General features: G+C 39.2%; 1 protein-coding gene across 4 annotated transcripts in view; it reads right to left on the reverse strand.

Annotated features, from left to right (window-relative positions):
- Positions 1-1,542: 1,542 nt before the first annotated feature.
- The window catches only part of UBE3D (ubiquitin protein ligase E3D), a 155,745-nt gene continuing 135,563 nt past the window's right edge, over positions 1,543-21,724 (reverse strand). For 2 of the 4 annotated variants that reach the window (XM_045867163.3, XM_045867162.3), the window contains exon 10: positions 1,543-2,095. In XM_045867163.3, coding sequence (XP_045723119.2) covers positions 1,943-2,095 — 153 coding nt within the window. In that variant the 3' untranslated portion in view covers positions 1,543-1,942. The remainder of the gene's footprint in view (positions 2,096-21,724) is intronic. The other 2 variants (XM_064597810.1, XR_010413683.1) reach the window with 2 other exon arrangements.

A 21,724-nucleotide genomic window follows, 5' to 3' on the forward strand; every position in this document is an offset into this window, starting at 1 on the left:
TGGTAATGGCTGTGTCAGTGGCAACACACAAATATACGTAGCCACCAAATTTTGTTTCATTCTCTAAGGCAGTGGTTCTCAACTGGGGTCGATTTTGGACTCCAGGGCAATGTCTGCTGATGTTTTTAGTCATCACAACTGGGGTAGGGGGACAACTGGAATCTGGTGGGTAGAGCCCAGGGATGCTGCTAAATATCCTTCAGTGCACTGAAGGGTACCAGACTATGTCCCCACAAAATGCACCGCTGTGATGTAAGGATTATTTTGAGCTAAAGACAGAGGCAGAAAAAGCTCTTTACCTCCATGTAACTGCCTCAAAATAAAGTACAAATTTCCTCTTTTGCAAATGAAATTTACATTTATAAAGGAAACTTCCATTTGTAAAGAAGTCTCTGTACCAGGAAAAGAGCTACTCTGGGAGACAACTCTTATCATCTGAGCAACTCTTATCTGCCTAACAAGACAACCCTATTACCATACATTTCCTTCCCTTACCTTCCTATAATTTGCCTCCCTTGCCAAGAAGCCCAAAACTCTTTTTTCTTTGTTTAGCCTAAGATGGTATATAAACCTCAATTATCTGACCACCTCCTTTTGAGTCTCATTTCTTTGTGAAACTCCTGTGTGGATGTATGTAATTAAATTTTTTTTTTCTTGTTAATCTTTTATCAGTTTGATTTGTAAGCTGCAGCCATTGAACCTAGGAAGGCACAGGGAAAAAGATCTTTCCTCCCCACAGCACAGGACAGTCTCCCACGACAAATAATCACCAGGCCCCAAATGTAAATGGTGCCAACATTGAGATATCGTGCTCTATGCGGACAGCTAGAAATCTAAAGCACAAAAAATCAGCTTGCTGTTTGGGAGCTTAGTAGCCTATGAGAAGCCCAACTAATTCTTGTCTCTGGCCGTGTGTCTTGGACATATCACTGACATCTTCCATGTTTCCAACTGTGCTTAATAAAGGGACTCTGCAGGGTCAAACAGATGGGTTTTATTCCTCGGCCGGTCTGCCGGTGACAGATTCGGAGTGCCCCACCACGCTGCGATGCTGGCAGGCAAGTGTCTCGGTGAAACAAAAAGTTCACCAAAGCACAAGGCTGAGGGACACCGGTGTTTTGAGTGTTAGGAAATAAGGGGAGGTAAAACCCCGAGTATTTGGGGCAGAGAGGTATTAGGTGGTCTGCAGGCTCAGATGAACGCCAACAGGCTGGATGAGCAGCCAGTACAGTTTACATGCAGATGGTCCTCCTGACTGCAGAGTGGGAAAGGAGATCTGCCTGGCCCCGGCTCCCGCCCCAGCTCTGCCCGGAGCCGGTGACAACAGGCGAGGATCAAACCTTCTCTGAAATCAGCGGCTCACCCGTGCTCTGTAGGATTCCCTCTAGCTCTGTCCTTTTCCATTCATGGTCTCCTCTCCATCTGCTCTGGCTCACAGGGACTAAGATACTTCTGTAATGGGAGGCTGGCGAGGTCTATTTGTGGACAGGCAATAGTATTTGGTAAAGGAAATAAAGAACAAAAGGAACAAGTGCAGGTCTGCATACCCAGGAAAACCTTTAATTTGTTAATCATTCATTCAACACACATTTATTCACAGAGCATCTCTTCTGAATAAGGTATACAAAATTCTCTATTTTTCTTTCCAAAAATTTGTTTTCAGCAAAGCGAATGGGAAGTTTATAAGTCTATCTGCCTGGATGTATAGCAGTTAACATTCAGTTCCACCAACGGAGTCCCTCACTCCATCCCCCAAGGGACAGACGGGACTCCAGGAGTGAATATCCTCCCAGGAGCTGCTGACACACCACATATTTGAATATTCCTCTCTGTGGGAAACAGAGACATAACTTCTCTGCGACTACAACTTTCTTCGTGGCCTTGGTTCTTCAAAGATTTGAAGTGAACTCCTCTCTTAGAGACAATATGCCAACAAGTCAACTCACAACTTCCATGCAATGCTCTTATTCTGGAGCTCGGGTTCTTGTGTCTGTGATGACTGCCCACCATGCAGAACGCTGGCCTCGGGCCTGGAGAGCTGCCTGCCAGGGAGAGGGTGCCTTGGCTCCAACGGTTCCATCTTCAAAAAGGCCACCTGGAGAAGCAAAGAAAACCCACGATGCTTTACTTATACAACATGATGAAACGGCTAAATGCACAACAGATCATAATCAGGTAAATCCGGTCAACAAGGATGCAAGCTGATCTAAGAAAGAAAAATGACTCGTCGGGGCAGACATTGCCATTTTACAGCAGGAGCCAATTACTCCTTTTTTAATGAACCATGTAGTAATTAACATGATTCACATGCCCTTTAAAGAAAAAAAATAAATAAAAGTTTTAATTGACACTCAGGTTGCACTGCCGTAAAGTGATCCAGTCCTCTTTTCCATGGGTTCCAACTACTGTTTCGGACCTTCCTTGAGCAGAATTTCGAGTCCTGAATATTCCCAGGCAAGTCCATTTCCTCACGGCTAGCCTCTCCTCAAGTCATGCCAATGATTTGCATCACACTCAATTATATCTATTGTGCTTGTCAGTAGCAACTGATCTTAAAACTTAGTGTGTAAAAAAATTCAGACAGGTCTACCTACAAATTGAATGAGGCCCAGATCAAATGCATCTATTTACCCAATAGTTTTAAACCACAGAGAAACAATAAAGCTAATCATAGAAGTTTAGAAAGTTTTAGTTCAGAGGTGATAATAAATTGGGAAGCGTGCCTGTATCAGGAAGAGAGCAGACTGCAGATTAGCGACAAAGATGGGGAAGTGTGGGAGGACTGGTAAGCTCATGCTTGGCCTTGTTGTGGGTGGGGGGACGGGGGACGGGAGAGTGAGCAACAGAAATAAATACATTCTACTCTTGGACAGTTGGTTCTTAAGTCCCCAAATGCAGTCAAAGGAGGCATGTATTTAATGATCCCTGTTAAGGGGAAAGGAAAAAGGAAGAGTCATGCAGGGCAGAAAGCATCTGCTTTATGTTGAGTAATTCAGAAGGATGTTACTCCTCATACAGTGCTGGTGAGAAAGGCACCTGCTGAGTTTCCATATCAGCTTCCTGCTGAGTTTTCTATATCAGGTTCTGCAATGAGAACACCAAAGTTGAAGGAGCAGGCAAGGAAGAAAGGTTAAGATTCCTAAACAAAATGTAAACGCAGACAACAGATACAAACTTCAAAGGCTTACTGTGAAGATTAAATGGGATCATGGTTATGAAGATACGTGTGTTTCTCTTCTGTGCCTCTCGGCTGATATCAGAAGCCCATGCATCTACCAGACGAGAAGGGGCAGTTCAAGAGACAACAGTGGGGCCCCTGAGGGGATGGTCACAGAATTACAGGGGAAGGTCGTTCAGTCTGACTTCTGGCTCACTGTGGATAGTGTCTCCGTCAGGTGACCCTGACTCTGTAAGAACAGTTCATGGGGACCTTCCAAAGAAGACAATGTCACTGTTCATATTCAGAAACAGGGAAACCATGGATGAAAACCAGTTATCTCCTTTTTAATTTCGAAAATTGCTATGTCTTGGAGTATTCCAACCAGGAACCACTCAGAATAATGATAATACTGATAAATGTCATCATACAAGTGGTTAATAACTTTAGCTCTGGAATCACACAGGCCAGTGGTTCTCAACTTGGGGTGATTTTGCCTGCCAGGGGACATGTGGCAGTGTCTGTGGACATTTTTGGTTATCATAAATTGGGGAATGCTGTTGGCATCTAGGGGATAGAGCCAGGGGTGTTGCTAAACATGTTATGATGCACAGGACTGCCCCCCTCCGCCGCCCAAGAAAGAATTATCAGTCCTAAAATGTCAATAGTACTGATGCTGAAAAATACCCACGTTATAGACACGGGATCTTAAAACTAGATCTCAATTCGCCAGCCATGTGACCTTCAACAAACTTGTCAGCAGCCTCTCTCAGCCCTTCCTCATCTGCAAAATGGGAATTATTACAGAACCTACCCGACACTTGTAAAACACTTCATAGCATAGGAAGCCTCTTTGGAATGCTTTGGACTGAGCACAACCTGTGATTTACATAAAGCAAATGAAGAAACAGAAGCTCAGAAAAATTAAGTGACTTGCTCTGGAGACAGAGCTATTAAGTGGCAATCATGGACTGAGGAAGAAATTTTGATTCTTAATACATGCCTTTCCCACTAGAAGTTTTCAGATGAATGACGTAAACGGCAGAGGTTTGGGGACTTTTAATCTTCATTATTGCCTCAAATATCAAAGATTTATCTTCTTTTGCATGCCGGTGAACATGAACTTGGGATAGAACAGCTGCATAGAGACTGAGCTGATTAAATAATGCAAAATGGCGCCGCACCCCCCCCCCCAAAAGAAGAAAAACTTTAAAATTTGACCTAATATGTCTTTTGTCATCTCTGGTTTTCATAGTTCTGCCTGCTAAGTACATAATGTATTTTGCAGGACTTAATAACAAGAAACTGCAATCATCCTTGGGAACAGGTACTATACAATGCATTTTAGCTTCTTTTTATTTAAAACACTGTGAGTTAATATATTTCAAATGCTGATTTTGTGTTCTCTAGCTTTTATCCATGACAGCAAAAACTGCTTTCCTTAACTGCCATTTATTTTGAGGATAATTTTGTTTCATCACACTGGGAAAACCCCTTGTATTTCATCTTTTTAGTTTTATTCTGGAAAGTAAAGCTACAGCTTACATTCTGGAACATATAGTTACAGAAGTATATATTATTATTACAAACAAGGTGAAGAGGGACTCTTTCCTGTTGGCTATAAGGTTTGAGTCTCCATATTCTGTGCACCTGAATTTGGACAGTTGGGAATAGGAAGAGGGAGAGGAAGTTAAGATGTCTAAAAATGTCTCTGCTTTGAGTCATCACCTAAAAACAGTCTTCTTCAACCACAACAAACAGCACTAGGCTGATGTGATAGCTGACCAGATATTAAGTTTAAAATGCTTCAATACATTTACATAATATGTTAAAACACTTTTTAGTGTTCTTTTATGTTAGTTAACAAATTCGTATTACTAAATTCAATTCTTCAACATAGATTTGAACTTTCAATCAGTAAAAAAATATGCCGTCAAGGCAGGCTGCACAAGATAACATTAGCATTAAAAGAAAAGGTTATCAAAAAAAAAAAAAAGAAAAGAAAAGGTTATCTAAGTGCTTCAGGGTGTGTTAATAAGACAGATAAAACTGGAAAATACTGGAAAATGTGAATTTCATAATAATTGTAAGCTTTAGAAAAGACTCTTTAGAATAAGCACAGCCATACCCGAATGTTCCTTTTAAAGGGTACTGTAGACTTAAAAAAATAAATATATAAAACCATGCATTCAATATGTACTTTTGTGTAGGTATGGCTCATGTTCAAAGTTAGGTTCTGAAATAGAATGCTTTAATGGCATGGAAAAAGAGAGTTTATACTCTATATTATACAACAGTTTCTAAAATCAAACCTCATTGACAAAATAAAAAAATATAAATGTAAGTATAAAAATATCAGAAAATGACTCTTTCAAGCATCTGTCAAATCATAAAATGAAGCAATTTTTACTAACTCGCGAATACAGCATGGGTCCAGCCCATGCTGGTAATACCTGGCCTCCACTTTTCAAGTTGGACGGACAGTGTAAGGTATTCCTTCCTGTAGGCTGGCAGGCTGGCTTTATTCATTCAACTCATTGAGTCACTAAGTGTTGTCTAGGTGCCAGTGACTGTCCCAGTCCCAGAGTACACAGAGGAGGCGTCCTCTTAACGGTGCTAACATGTCAGCGGGGTAGACAGCCCAGGAATGAGATGATTCTAATAAGGTGGGATAAGTTTAAGATGGATGCCGAATGCCTGCCGGGAGAAAAAAAACTCTTCTTGGGTTATGAAAGGAAGTACGATTTCTGAGGCAGTACCTTGAGAGAGGTCGTTCTTACTCTGATTATGAACACTGTGCTGACAGGGAGGCAAAAAGCTGGCCTAGAACAGCATGGCAAACACTTTCTCCTCCTGAAGGGCGGTGGCTTGCTGAAGGATTAGCAAACGGTAGGGACGGAACAAAAGACCAGAGAAATAATACAGTGAGGAAGAAGAGCCTGTCCCTTACTTAGCTGTGGACCGAAACTCTAGACTAAGGGAACATCAGTGCAGCCTTCCAACTCCACACTGCACAAAAACTGTAAGAACTTTTAGAAAGTAGGAAAAGGGGTGCCTGGGTGGCTCAGGTCATGATCCCAGGGTCCTGGGATCGAGCCCCGCATCGGGCTCCCTGCTCAGCAGGAGGCCTGCTTCTCCCTCTCCCTCTCGCCCTGCTTGTGTTCCCTCTCTCGCTGTCTCTCTCTCTGTCAAATAAATAAATAAAATCTTAAAAAAAAAAAAAAAGAAAGTAGGAAAATGTAGTAAGATGGACATCTGGGAGTTACTTGAAACCTTGACCTTGTATTTTCTCTAAGCCATGGATGCACTATGATAACTTCCACATACATAAAAAGCCTGCCAATTTTCATCGACGTGGGACGCAGGTAAGCTAGGCACGGCTGTTTTGCAGTGGACATCTAGGTGGAAAGCCAGCAGTATGTCGAGCATCAGAAGAGAGGTTATGTGTGGGGGAGAGAGGAAGACTGATGCCCCTTCATCTCTAGATAGGGCTGCAAACGTGGGCTGATTACCGGATCTTGAGCCTATTCACCAAAGCAAGTAGGTTCCAGACATGAAATTCTCATCAGTTCTTCCAGAATAAGGGGACGGTGGCCAATACTGCTGGCATTGTCATGAACAAGGAGTTCGGACGCCATCACTGAAGCTTCCCGTTCTAGAAAGCAAATCCAGGCACTGGGCTAATGATAGCAAACACATGGGGCCACCATTTAGACGGCAGGAGTCTTTAGGTGTCACATAAAAATATATGGCCTCAAGCACAACATGTATTTGTTAAAATAAATAATTCTGGGTGGGTGTTCAAATGCATGATATAAAACAGTGTCACCACAATAAACACACCACCGCTCAACGAATCAAAAGGTCTTTCGAGTTTCTAATTCCTGTGGAATATCTACTGCAGAGAAGGTGGCAGGAGGGAACCCACGGTGCAGGCGCAGCCGTGGACATGGGGTCGTGGAAACCCCACCGTGCCGGCCTTTGGCAACAGGCCTCAGACCACACAAGTTTAGTCAGAACCAGAGTTACCAGGGTGCTGAAACAGAGGAGTGTTTTCCTCCAGTATCGATTCATTCAAACATTTAGCAGCAAAACCACTTTAAAAGTCATCTCTTTCAAGGAAGCTATGCTCATTCTTATCTATCTTTCTTACTACTGACACGCATGAGTGTGAATAAGACAATATGGGATATCAGTACAATTAGAAATCCCGGGCGGGGACCTGAACCCACCTGCGAAACAAAATCCCCTTCTATAGCAGATGACTGCTTTCTGCCATCTATACAGACTTATTTCAGTCTGTTTAGATCTTATTTCAGGCTGCTTAGGTATTTTTAAATTCCTATTTTACTTGTAAATATTAATTGTTCTAAGAGAGATGCAAGCAAGCAAGAAACATGTCAGATAAAATGCTTTCTGACCCTACTGTCAAGGATGCGGGAGAGATTAGCTGGTGAAGCCAAGGCTGTGATTCCCACCAGTTAACAGTGGCAAAGTGTCATCAACATATTAAGTAGGCAGTAATGCGATACTGTAATGTGTGGTCCTGGGGCCAGACCTATTCAGGTGCGTGAGTGCAGAATGCTGCCAAGTAGGAAGAAGGCACAAGGTGATTTACCACATTTTTTAGGGAAAGGGCTAAGGAGGGTCATAGCTGCCTTTGTAAACGGTCCTGGACAATTTTATCTCATACCTGAACAGCTTACTTCTGTTGGCTGGCATTCAACATGTTCTCTACTGTAATTATTAAAACATTGAGAAACCAAAAAAATAAAATAAAATAAGAGAAATTGAGAGTTGTATTGCTCAATTTTTTGTTTCAATAACTGGTTAATGATTATATGAATTATAGACAAAATTAGAAAACACAGAAAAGCACAAAAAAAGGGAAAATAAAATTTGAACAGCAATAACTATTAACATTTTAGATCTCTCTAGACTTCCATTTTCTATGTGTAACTGGACATTTCTATATATGCTGTTTTGTAATATATAGCTTCTTTTAAGCCTAATAATGTATTGTGGTAAGCTTCCCATGACAATGATTGTTCTATGATATTTTTTAATGGCGGAATTAAATTCTGCTATGTATCTGTATCACTTAAGAAAAAGAAAAAGACAAATGCAAAACTAATTTCACCAGAAAGCAAATTTGAGGGTTTTCTTTTGGGGGGGAGGGGTGGTTAAAGGATGGTATTGACTGTTGGGCCCAGAGGGTATTTTAGCATAATCTAGCCCAGTGGTTCTCAAGGTACTTTCTCTGGACCAGCTTCACTGGCATCACCTGGGAAGTTGGGAGGCAAGTTCTTGTGCCCCAATTCTAGACCTGCTGAATCAGAAACTCTAGGGATGGGGCCCAGCAATTGGTTTCCTAAGTCTTCCAGGTGATTCTAAGGTATGTTAGAGTTTGAGAGCTATTGGTCTCGTCCATCCATTTTATGCAGCCGAGCAAACTTAGAAAGAGTAACTGACTTATTTATAGTGACACGGCTAATAAGGACTCAAACACAAGTCTTCTAACTCCTAATCCAGCATCTTCATTTCCAGACCAGTGCAAAGTGAAGACTGGTCTAGGGGATTTAAAAATACATATAAAAACATTTTTTTCTTCTAGAAGACATTTTTTTTTCTAGAAGATTGTCAAACAAGGGAGAAAGAAACAATGTCCAATCCTATTTCCTGATATTGATAAAGGAGAGTGGGCCTAACACCTACAAAAGAAGAGCTGGATCCTTTTGGTTAGTTATCTGAAGACTAAAGGAGCCAAATATCTCAAACCAACCTACTCTGTAGTCTATTAAGAGTTAAGTGAATGATTTTGCCGGGGGGGGGGAGGGGCGGGTGTCAGGTGAGAGAGACAGCTTCTGATATGCCCTAATGTGGTTTTATTTTCTAAATCTAGTTACCCCACATGGGTCTCTACCAAAACTATTTGGTTAGTTCAGGTAAAGAAAACTGTCCCAAATTTTGATTCAAAATAAGGCTACCAGGACAGCACGAAAAGCTGGCAAAGAAACAAAATCTCCCATACAGTTCTGGGAAAATAGACAATTGTATGAGCATTCTAGAAAGTAGTTTAGCAATGTCTTTGAAAACTAAACATGTAATTATTATATGATCCAGCAATTGCAGTCCTGGACATTTAGACCAGAGAAACGAAAACTTCATGTGCACATAAAAACCTGTATGCAAGTGTTTATGGCAGCATTATTTTAATAGCCAAAAACTGGAATCAGCCCAGAGGTATGGTTAAACAAACTGTGGTACATCCATATTGTGGAATACTATAGAGCAATAACAAGTAGCAAATTACGGATACATGCAACTTGGAAGAATCTCCAGGGAACTCTGCTGAGTTAAAAAAAGCCAACTTCAAAAGGTTATATACTATAGAACTTCATTTATACAATTTTTTTTTTTCTTTTTCACTATTTAACCCATCCTTCACCCCTACTCCCCTCTGGTAACCATCAGTTTGTTCTCTACAATTAAGAGTCTGTTTCTTGATTTGTCTCTACTTTTATCCCTTTGCTTGTTTGTTTCTTAAATTCCACATATGAGGGGTGACTGGGTGGCTCAGTCGTTAAGCGTCTGCCTTCGGCTCAGGTCATGATCCCAGGGTTCTGGGATCGAGCCCCACATCGGGCTCCCTGCTCAGCGGGAAGCCTGCTTCTCCCTCTCCCACTCCCCCTGCTTGTGTTCCCTCTCTCGCTATGTCTCTCTGTCAAATAAATAAATAAAATCTTTAAAAAAAAAAAAAATTCCACTTATGAGTAAAATCATATGGTATCTGCCTCTCTCTGACTTATTTCACTTAGCATTATATCTCCAGCACCATCCCTGTTGTTGCAAATGGCAAGATTTCATTCTTTTCTATGGATGAATAATATGCCATTGTATATAGATACCCCTTCTTCTTTATCCATTCATCAATCAACAGACACTTGGGCTGCTTCCATATCTTGGCTATTGTAAATATGCTGCTATAAACATAAGGGTGCATATATCCCTCTGAATTAGTGTCCTTGTATTCTTTGGGTAAATACCCAATAGTATGATTGCTGGATCATAAGGTAGTTCTATTTTTAACTTTTTGAGGAAATGCCACAGTGGCCGCATCAGTTTGCATTTCCACCAACAGTGCAAGAGGGTTCCCCTTTCTCCACATCCTCACCAACATCTGTTGTTTCTTGTGTTAATTTTAGCCATTCTGACAGGTGTTGAGGTGGTGTCTTATTGTTTTGATTTTGCAGTTTTGATTTGCATTTCCCTGATGACAGTGATGATGAGCATCTTTTCATGTCTGTTGGCCATCTGTGTGTCTTCTCTGGAGAAATGTTTGTTCATGTCTTCTGCCCATTTTTTAATTGAATTATTTGTTTTTTGGGTGTTGAATTTTAGAAGTTCTTTATATATTTTGGATACTAACCCTTTATCAGATATGTCATTTGCAAACATCTTCTCCCATTCTGTAGGTTGCCTTTTAGTTTTGTTGTTTATTTCCTTCCCTGTGCAGAAGCTTTTTATTTTGATGTAGTCCCAGTAGTTTACTTTTGCTTTTGTTTCCCTTGCCTCAAGAGACCTATCTGGAAAGAAGTTGTTATGGCTGATGTCAAAGAAGCTACTCCCTATGTTCTCTTCTAGGATTTCTTTGGTTTCAGGTCGCACATTTAGGTCTTTAATCCATTCTGAATTTATTTTTGTGTATAGTGTAAGAAAGTGGTCCAGTTTCATTCTTTTGCATGTTGCTATCCAGTTTTCCCAATATCATTTGTTGAAGAGATTTTCTTCCCATTGGATATTCTTTCCTGCTTTGTTGAAGATTAACTGACCATATACTTGTGGGTTTATTTTCTGGATTTTCTATTGTGTTCCAATGTATGTAACATTTTGAAATGAGAAAATTTTACAAATAGAGGATAGGGTAGCGGTTGCCAGGGGCTAGGGGTGGCGGAGAGGGGAGAGATGTGTGATTATAACAGGGCAATAGGATAGATCCTGGTTGAAATGTTAATGGAACTGCTCAGTGTCTTGACTGTAGTGGTAGAAACAAAACATACACAGGTGATAAAATTGTATGGAATGAAATACATGTGTACACACATACACAAAGGAGTAAAATAAAACCCGGGAAATGTGAGTAAGATGGGAGGGACTGTACCATGTCAGTACCCTGCTTGTGACACCGTGCAATGTTTCTGTACAATGTTTCCACTGGAGAAAACTGGGCAAAGTGCACAAGTGCACAGGCAATCTTTGACATTATTTCTTATAACTACAAGTGAATCTACAACTATTTCAGTAAAAATTTCAACCACAACAAAAAATGCTACAATTCTTGGCAAATGACCTTGTCTAAAGCTTACTTCAATCCAGTTACCCCTACATGTAGCTTTCAGATGCATTATTAAAAATCTTGCCCACACTGATGTTCTGGTCAATATATCACTGAGATCCCATCTTCCTCCGTGGAATGACCCGAGTAAGGCAGTAAGTTAATTTTGGAATGAGTCCTAAAGCAGATCGCTATAGTGAGACAGAACACCATTACATTTAATGTGATTGGGCTGACAGCCTGGCATTAAACGCTTAGGTTACACACAATAGCACCTTAAATCTTAGGTTGTATATGAACTACTTATTCTAAATAGTCCACTAAGCGCATTCTTTTTTGCTTTTTTTATTGCGCTAGAGTAAATAATGAAGAAAGATTCTGGCGTGTTTTTAGACTCAAAATGTCATAGCAGATTTTCCACACACATAATAAGCACGCAATAAATATTTTTTTCAGACAGAATACATTAGACTTAAATTCTAATTTTACTCCTAAAAGTAATTATTACCTTAAAAAAAAAGTAATATTACCTTACAAAAGATTTGGAGAAACAGGAAAAAAGAAAAAAACATATACTATAATAATCTAACATAATTATCACCTGGGTGGTTCAGTTGGTTGAGTGTCTGACTCCTGATTTCGGCTCAGGTCATGATCTCAGGGTTGTGGGCCTGAACCCCACATTGGCCTCTGCACTCAGCGGGGAGTCTGCTTGAGGATTCTCTCTCTCTCTCTCCCTCTACCCTGATTTTGTTTCTCTCTCTCAAATAAATAAATCTTTAAAAAAAAATTGTCACTTGGATCTACTTCTACATAGTTTTAAGATGTATTTTTTATATCTATGATCATATGTGTATATTTTTGATATTATAAACATTTTTACATGTTGCTTAGGTCTTTACTCTTATTTTAGTAGCTGCAAAATACTTCATCTGAACTTAATCCATTATAAACTTAAATTGTTCCCAAGTTTATTAAGATCATAATCAACAATTAAATAATCATTTTTATGTTTATAGATTTTTTTTCCATATTTTAGAATATTCCCTTAGGATTGAGTCTCAGAAATGGGATTACTAGATTGAAAAGTATAAATATTATTATAATTTGATGCATATTTTTTCCAATGAGCTGTACCAACTGGCAATGTCATCACTATTAGGTCTTTATTTTTTAATCGGCACTTAATAAAAGAAATGACATCTCAATGCTTTTTGAATGTATTTAATTGCTATGAGTTTAAACATTCTCCCAAATGTTTAATAATTTGTTTTTCTTGTGAACTGGTTAACTGAATTCACATCTTTTTTTCTTTACCTACCAATACGGGGTTTAATTTCTTTTTTTATTAGTTTGTAAAAGTTCCTTAGTAAATGTTAATATGTTTTTTATGCAGTGAAAAAATTAAGCGCCAGGCAGTCTCATCTCACTAAATCCTACAAAATCCACTTGAATTAAATATCTAATTTAATTGTCCCCAAATTATAAAAGAGGAACCAAGATTCAGAGAAGGTAAATAACTTTTCTCACTACTTTAAGCAAGGAACAAGACTGGGTTTGCAATCAGGTCTTTGTTTCTGAGCCTAGTATTCATTCCATCATAAAAGCTCCCTTCTACCTAATTATGGTTAAGAGATAATTGCTATAGTAACTTCAGTTGAAGAAAGAATCCATAATATTCCAATTTTAAGCCAGATTTAGTAGCAGTTAAAATGATGCAGGCACTCTATTTCTTAAGAAGAAAGTAGATTACTTCTTTTGGATTAGACATCAGTAGGAGAAAGAAGAGCTAGAATGCAGATTAAAGCCCTTCTTGTAAAGAGAAAATAATTCTTTGATTAGAAGAGAAAGCTTCTGGGCGCCTGGATGGCTCAGTCGTTAAGCGTCTGCCTTCGGCTCAGGTCATGATCCCAGGGTCCTGGGATCGAGCCCCGCGTTGGGCTCCCTGCTCGGCGGGAAGCCTGCTTCTCCCTCTCCCACTCCCCCTGCTTGTGTTCCCTCTCTTGCTGTGTCTCTCTCTGTCAAATAAATAAATAAAATCTTAAAAAAAAAAAAAAGAAGAGAAAGCTTCTGGCAAATGAAGAGAGCCAACAGGACAGATGAGAAATTGGCACAAAATCTCAGAAAGGAATTTTTGTCTGTAAGTTTAAAAAGCAGGATGAGTTATACTGGCATCGTTTAGGCAGTTTAGTAAAGAAGATTATGACTTGGAATCATCAAATAACAGTTAAGGACTGGCAAGAAAGGGATCAAACTGTAACCAGATGCTTATTTTCTTTGGCCATTTACTACTTAGGCATTACTTTGAAAATATAATATTTAAGGACACATAAATCTTTAAAAAGGAAAACATGGTAATATATCCATTTTTAAATAAACAGCATTTATTTCTTAAGCCTGTTATTTGGAGTTACTAGAAATAAACAGGGATCATAAAACTGTTAATTAATCTATTTATTTTAAAGGGCAGATAGAGAATGGCTTATGAGGATTTTATAACTACAAAATGAAACAGAAGTAAACTCTCACACTGACAGAGGGGAACACACTGAAGAGGACAATGCTATGTGATGTTTTACTTCGAGCTCCGCCTTTTTTTCACTCTATGCCCCAAGGAAAATAAAGAGGGGCTCTTTTACACGGAACTGCTTATGGGGCTTCTCCAAGTCAAGAACAGCCTAGGGTCTGGGACTAGAAAAGGGCATGTAGTAATCAAGGTTCAGAGTCGTAAGTTTTATACCCACCATCTAAGCTCCAGGAGAAGCCAGAAGATCAGAGGGATACTAGGAAGGTGCAGAAAGGTGAACTCTAATTGATATGGAAAGACTGGAAAGTTAGAGATAGAGTATAATAAACAGAGAAATATAAAAACAGATTAAAACAGATTAGCATGAGAAGGCAGCACTCCGTGCACAGTTGGAAGCTGCAGGAGAGCAAAGATCCAGACTCTGGACTAAGGGAAAGCCGAGACTAAACCTGCACCCCCCCTGCCCCGCCCCCACCCTCTGAGCTGAATGACCACTGAGAGCCCCAGCTCCCTCTGATTCTGACCTCTGATGGCTGTAGGGATAAGTGATAAAGAATGTAAATGGCCTGGAAGGCCCTGAACAGATGAGTCCCTCAATAAATGAATAGAGCTTATTATTATTATTACTATACCTAAATGTTTCGTGTATTTTAAATATTGCTACAGATGCATCTTCTGTCTGCTGTTCATAAATGCATCTATGTTTCTTTAATTATTTTTAAAGAAAGAAGTACAAATGGTTGATTATATATATAAAATATCCAAGGTTTAACTAAGGCTTTTTTTATTTGTTTACACTACCCTAAGTAACAATAACATGTACCAGTGACAGTTACCAAAATTGCAGATACTGAAGAAAACACTGCAAACCTACTGTGTTTGTAAATAAAGAACGTAGATGGCTTAGTGCAAAATATCACCTGCTATGTGAAAAATAACCCCAAGCCTAGAGGCCACTGATAGGATTGTGTAGGGGTTCTTTGGAGGTGTATAATGGGTAGCACTCATAGGGGAGTAACCCAGGGATAACAAGCATATCCTTCGCTATGGACATAATCTACTTAAAAATTCAGCACTGAATCCAGGATGACAGACTATACTATGAGTCTTTAATACATGAAATTATTTGGATGAATTTACAACAATCAGGCCCTTACCAAATATATCCAAACTGTATCATAATATTAACTAGAAAGAAGAGTCTGACTGATTATTCAAGATATTCTGTAAAACGGTGGGAATGAATAGGTGGATGGATATAAACACAACCTATTACCACTCAATCATTAGTGTATTACAATGTGGACTGGACCATTCTGGCTACTGGGGCATCAAATACTTGGAAATGACCAAAGTTCAACTGTATTTTGTTGGGAAATACCAGTATCCTTTAAAATCAGCTAAGTGCCATAAAATGCTGGCCTTTAACTCATTATGAGACTGGATTTTGGCATCTCTCCACAAAAATCCAACTTCTGTGAGTTGGCATCACCAATTAACTGAAGAATGTGCCTACTTCAATGCAAGTCAGGGCAGACACAACATATACCTGAAAGAGATAGCCTGGTTTAGGAGAAAGAACATACGTATTTTCCAGAGACAACATGGTCAAGGCTACTCAGTCTTCGTGCCTTAGTTTCTTCATCTATAAGAAGGGGTCTCCCTCTTCCTCTGTTGGTCAAAGATTGCACCAGACACTGCAATGTTTGTGACTGGCCCCGAACAGGCAATCTCTTCTCCACACTCCTGTCTGGGAAAGCTTAGTCAAAAGCTTTCCTCCATGTGCCTAAAAGAGGTCTGAAATTCATGACTGGTAAGCTACAAAATGGAACATCAAGTATCTAGGGTTATTTAACAGTGAAATGAGAAAAAATTTTTGCAGGATTAGAGTTTTAAGAGGAGAAATGGAAACATAAGTTTTGATCTGATGAGAGTAAAAACTATAAATTGTCCAAGTCAACCGTGAGAAAAAAATACATTATGTTTCGATGGGGAGTGAAGCAAATTTTGAAACTCACATATTGTTTTGGGTGTCTTTAACACACCTAGATTGCTAAAAGGCTGTGAGCATAAACAAGTATTCCACTGGGTGTGCTGTGCTCTCAGAACTATTCCACTCAGCATAGGCTTTAAACACTTTTGACAAATGTTTTCTATTTTCCATTGATTTAGGGGTAAAAAATGTCTTTGAAAAGAAACAATGTTTTTTAAAAATTTCCCTGAAATTTCTTTCCCTGAGAGGTCTTCATCTTTCTAAGCTGTGAGAAATAAGTGGGCCCAGATGGCAGTCCCTCAGTAAGGATATCTGGGCGACCAAGACCCAGTATGAGATAAGTGTGTACAATCCCATTCCTTTTTTCAAAAACCCTAGGTTCATAACATTAGTATGATGTTAATAAACAAATAGGGAGAGAAAAATGTTGGGGGTAGGTTGGATCAGTGGGATACTGATGTTGTTCTGAAAAACCTATAAAGAAACCCAGCAGGATACGGCTCCTCACTCAAGTCCAGTGATCCCTAGCAACTATCCCTCCCTGTTCAAACTTCTGCCAGTTAACCCACGACACCAGCTATCTGCAGGATACCTAAGTGTTTTTTGTTTTTAACTTAAGAAAAATTTCCAATATTAACATTCTCTAGCAAAGAGGATAGTCTAACAAATTCATAAACATTACTCAGAAACAATAATTACCAACCCATAGCCACTATGTTTCATCCAAATCCCTGCCACAACTCTTGAAGCAAATCCCAGACCTAATATTTTGTATATAATTCAGTATATATCTTTAAAAAGGGACTACTATAAAAATAAAACCACAATGCCATGATTAAAACTAAAATATTAGTAATTCCTTAACATAAATATCCAGTCGGTGATGCAATTTCTGCAATTAGCTCATAAAATGTTTTAGCAGTTGTTTATTCAAATCAGAATCCAAATATGCTCCAATTATTACAATTCATGTGTCTTTTAAATCTTTTTTTTAAATTTCATTTTATTATGTTATGTCACCATATATTACATCATTAGTTTTTGATGTAGTATTCCATGATTCATCGTTTGCGTATAACAACCAGTGCTCCATTCAATACGTGCCCTCTTTAATACCCATCACTGGGCTAACCCATCCGCCCACCTCCCTCCCCTCTAAAACCCTCAGTTTGTTTCTCAGAGTCCATAGTCTCTCCCTCTCCCCCTCTGATTTCCCCCCCTTCATTTTTCCCTTCCTACTATCTAAAATTTTTTTTAAACATGTAATGTATTATTTGTTTCAGAGGTACAGGTCTGTGATTCATCAGTCTTACACAATTCACAGTGCTCACCATAGCACACACCCTCCCTAATGTCCATCACCCAGCCCACCCAGCCCTCCCACTCCCCAACACTCCAGCAACCCTCAGTTTCTTTCCTGAGATTAAGAGTCTCTTATGGTTTGTCTCTCAGGTTTCATCTTGTTTCATTTTTCCCTCCCTTCTTCTATGATCCTCTGTCTTGTTTCTCAAATTCTTTGTATCAGTGAGATCATATGATACTTGACTTTTTCTGATTGACTTATTTCGCTTAGTATAATATCCTCTAGTTCCATCCACATCATTGGAAATGGCAAGATTTCTTTTTTTTGATGGCTGCATAAAATTCCATTGTATATATATACACCACATCTTCTTTATCCATTCATCTATTGATGGACATCTAGGCTCGTTCCACAGTTTGTCTATTGTAGACATTGCTTATTGTTTATAGCAATAAACACTGGAGTGCAGGTGCCCCTTCGGATCATTACATTTCTATCTTTGGGGTAAATACCCAGTAGTGCAATTGCTGGGTCATAAGGTAGCTCTATTTTCAACTTTTTGAGGAAACTCCACAATGTTTTCCAGAGTGGCTGCACCAGCTTGCATTCCCAACAACAGTTGTAGGAGGGTTCCCCTTTCTCCGCCTCCTCGCCAACATCTGTCATTTCCTGACTTGTTAATTTTAGCCATTCTAAATGGTGTGAGGTGGTATCTCATTGAGGTTTTGTTTTGGATTTCCCTGATGCCGAGTGATGTTGAGCACTTTTTCATGTGTCTGTTGGCCATTTGGATGTCTTCTTTGCAGAAATGTCTGTTCATGTCTTCTGCCCATTTCTTGATTGGATTATTTGTTCTCTGGGCGTTGAGTTTGATAAGTTCTTTATTGATTTTGGATACTAGTCCTTAATCTGATGTCATTTGCAAATGTCTTCTCCCACTCTCTTGGTTGTCTTTTGGTTCTGTTGACTGTTTCCTTTGCTGTTCAAAAGCTTTTTATCTTTTTAAAGTTTTTATTTATTTATTTGACAGAGAGAGACACAGCGAGAGAGGGAACACAAATAGGGGGAGTGGGAGAGGGAGAAGCAGGCTTCCCACCGAGCAGGGAGACAGATGCGGGGCTTGATCCCAGGACTCTGGGATCATGATCTGAGCTGAAGGCAGATGCTTAACCAAGCCACCCAGACGCCCCCAAAAACTTATCTTGATGAAGTCCCAATAGTTCATTTTTGCTCTTGCTTCCCTTGCCTTTGGCGATGTTTCTAGGAAGAAGTTGCTGCAGCTGAGGTCAAAGAGGTTGCTGCCTGTGTTCTTCTCAAGGATTTTGATGGATTTCTATCTCACATTTGGGTCTTTCATCCATTTTGAGTCTATTTTTGTGTGTGGTGTAAGAAAATGGTCCAGTTTCATTCTTCTGCATGTGTCTGTCGAATTTTCCCAACACCATTTGTTGAAGAGACAGTCTATTCTCCATTGGACATTCTTTCCTGCTTTGTCGAAGATTAGTTGACGAGAGAGTTGAGGGTCCATTTCTAGGCTCTCGATTGAGTTCCATTGATCTATATGTCTGTTTTTGTGACAGTATCATACTGTCTTGATGATTGCAGCTTTGTAATAGAGCTTGAAGTCTGGAATTGTGATGCCACCAGCTTTGCTTTTCTTTTTCAACACTCCTCTGGTTATCTGGGGTCTTTTCTGGTTCCGTACAAATTTTAGGATTATTTGTTCCAGCTCTGTGAAAAAAGTTGATGGTATTTTGATAGGGATTGCATTAAATGTGTAGATCACTCTAGGTAGCATTGACATTTTCACAATATTTGTTCTTCCAATCCATGACCATGGGACATTTTTTCATTTCTTTGTGTCTTCCTCAATTTCTTTCATGAGTATTTTATAGTTTTCTGAGTACAGAATCTTTGCCTCCGGATTTATTCCTAGGTATCTTATGGTTTTGGGTACAATTGTAAATGGGATCAACTCCTTAATTTCTCTTTCTTCTGTCTTGTTGGTGTATAGAAATGCCACTGATTTCTGTGCATTGATTTTATATCCTGCCACTTTACTGAATTCCTGTATGAGTTCTAGCAGTTTTTGGGTGGAGTCTTTGGGTTTTCCACATACGGTATCATATCATCTGCAAAGAGTGAGAGTTTGACTTCTTCTTTGCCAATTTGGACGCCTTTTATTTCTTTTTGTTGTCTGATTGCTGTGGCTAGGACTTCTAATACTATGTTGAATAGCAGTGGTGATAGTGGAAATCCCTGCCATGTTCTTGACCTTAGTTGGAAAGCTCTCAGTTTTTCCCCATTGAGAATGATATTCACTGTGGGTTTTTCATAGATGGCTTTTATGATATTGAGGTATGTACCCTCTATCCCTACACTCTGAAGAGTTTTAATCGAGAAAGGATGCTGTACTTTGTCAAATGCTTTTTCTGCATCTATTGAGAGGATCATATGGTTCTTGTTCTTTCCTTTATTAATGTATTGTATCACATTGATTGATTTGTGGATGTTGAACCAACCTTGCAGCCCAGGAATAAATCCCACTTGGTTGTGGTGAATAATCCTTTTAATGTACTGTGGATCCTATTGGTGAGTATTTGGTGAGAATTTTTGCATCCATGTTCATCAGGGATATTGGTCTGTAATTCTCCTTTTTGATGGGGTGTTTGATTTTGGGATCAAGGTAATGCTGACCTCATAAAATGAGTTTGGAAGTTTTCCTTCCATTTCTATTTTTTGGAACAGTTTCAGAAGAATAGGTATTAATTCTTCTTGAAATGTTTGGTAGAATTCCCCTGGGAAGCCATCTGGCCCTGGGCTCTTGTTTGTTGGGAGATTTTTGATTACTGCTTCAATTTCCTTACTGGTTATGGGTCTGTTCAGGTTTTCTTCTTCTTCCTGGTTCAGTTTTGGTAGTTTATACATCTCTAGGAATGCATCCATTTCTTCCAGATTGTCTAATTTGCTGGCATATAGTTGCTCATATGTTCTTATAATTGTATTTCTTTGGTGTTGGTTGTGATCTCTCCTCTTTCATTCATGATTTTATTTATTTGGGTCCTTTCTCTTTTCTTTTTGGTAAGTCTGGCCAGAGGTTTATCAATGTTATTAATTCTTTCCAAGAACCAGCTCCTAGTTTCATTGATCTGTTCTCCTGTTCCTTTGGTTTCTATTTCATTGATTTTTGCTCTGGTCTTTATTATTTCTCTTCTCCTGCTGGGTTTAGGCTTTATTTTCTGTTCTTTCTCCAGCTCTTCTGGGTGTAGGGTTAGGTTGTGTATTTGAGACCTTTCTTGTTTCTTGAGAAAGCTTGTATTGCTATATACTTTCCTCTTAGGACTGCCTTTGCTGCATCCCAAAGATTCTGAACAGTTGTATTTTCATTTTTATTTGTTTCCATGAATTCTTTTAATTCTTCTTTAATTTCCTGGTTGACCCATTCATTCTTTAGTAGGATGCTCTTTAGCCTCCATGTATTTGAGTTCTTTCCAACTGTCCTTTTGTGACTGAGTTCTAGTTTCAAAGCACTGTGGTCTAAAAATATGCAGGGAATGATCCCAGTCTTTTGGTACTGGTTGAGACCTGATTTGTGACCTAGGATGTGATCTATTCTGGAGAATGTTCCATGGGCACTAGAGAAGAATGTGTATTCTGTTGCTTTGGGATGGAATGTTCTGAATATCTCTGTGAAGTCCATTTGGTCCAGTGTATTATTTAAAGCCTTTATTTCCTTGTTAATCTTTTGCTTAGATGATCTGTCCATTTCAGTGAGGGGAGTGTTAAAGTCCCCTACTATTATTGTATTGTTGTCGATGTGTTTCTTTGATTTTGTTATTAATTGACTTCTATAACTGGCTGTTCCCATGTTAGGGGCATAGATATTTACAACTGTTAGATCTTCTTGTTGGATAGACCCTTTATTCCTTTCTGGTCTATGTTACTTTTAGGCTCTCTCTTTGCTTAGAGGACCCCTTTCAATATTTCTTGTAGGGCTCGTTTCATGTTTGCAAATTCTTTTAGTTTTTGTTTGTCCTGGTAGCTTTTTATCTCTCCTTCTATTCTGAATGACAGCCTAGCTGGATATAGTATTCGTGGCTGCATATTTTTCTTGTTTAGTGCTCTGAATGTATAATGCCAGTCCTTTCTGGCCTGCCAGGTATCTGTGGATAGGTCTGCTGCCAATCTAATGTTTCTACCATTGTAGGTTACAGATCTCTTGTCCCAAGCTGCTTTCAGGATTTTCTCTTTGTCTTTAAGACTTGTTAAGTTTTACTATTAGATGTCGGGGTGTTGACCTATTTTTATTGATTTTGAGGGGGGCTCTCTGTGCCTCCTAGATTTTGATGCCCATTTCCTTCTCCAAATTAGGGAAGTTCTCTGCTATAATTTGCTCCAATATACATTCG

This window comes from Mirounga angustirostris, unplaced genomic scaffold, assembly GCF_029215605.1.
Source record: "Mirounga angustirostris isolate CCGP_5_RB_7025 unplaced genomic scaffold, mMirAng1.0.hap1 SCAF_8, whole genome shotgun sequence".
Lineage (NCBI taxonomy): Eukaryota > Metazoa > Chordata > Mammalia > Carnivora > Phocidae > Mirounga > Mirounga angustirostris.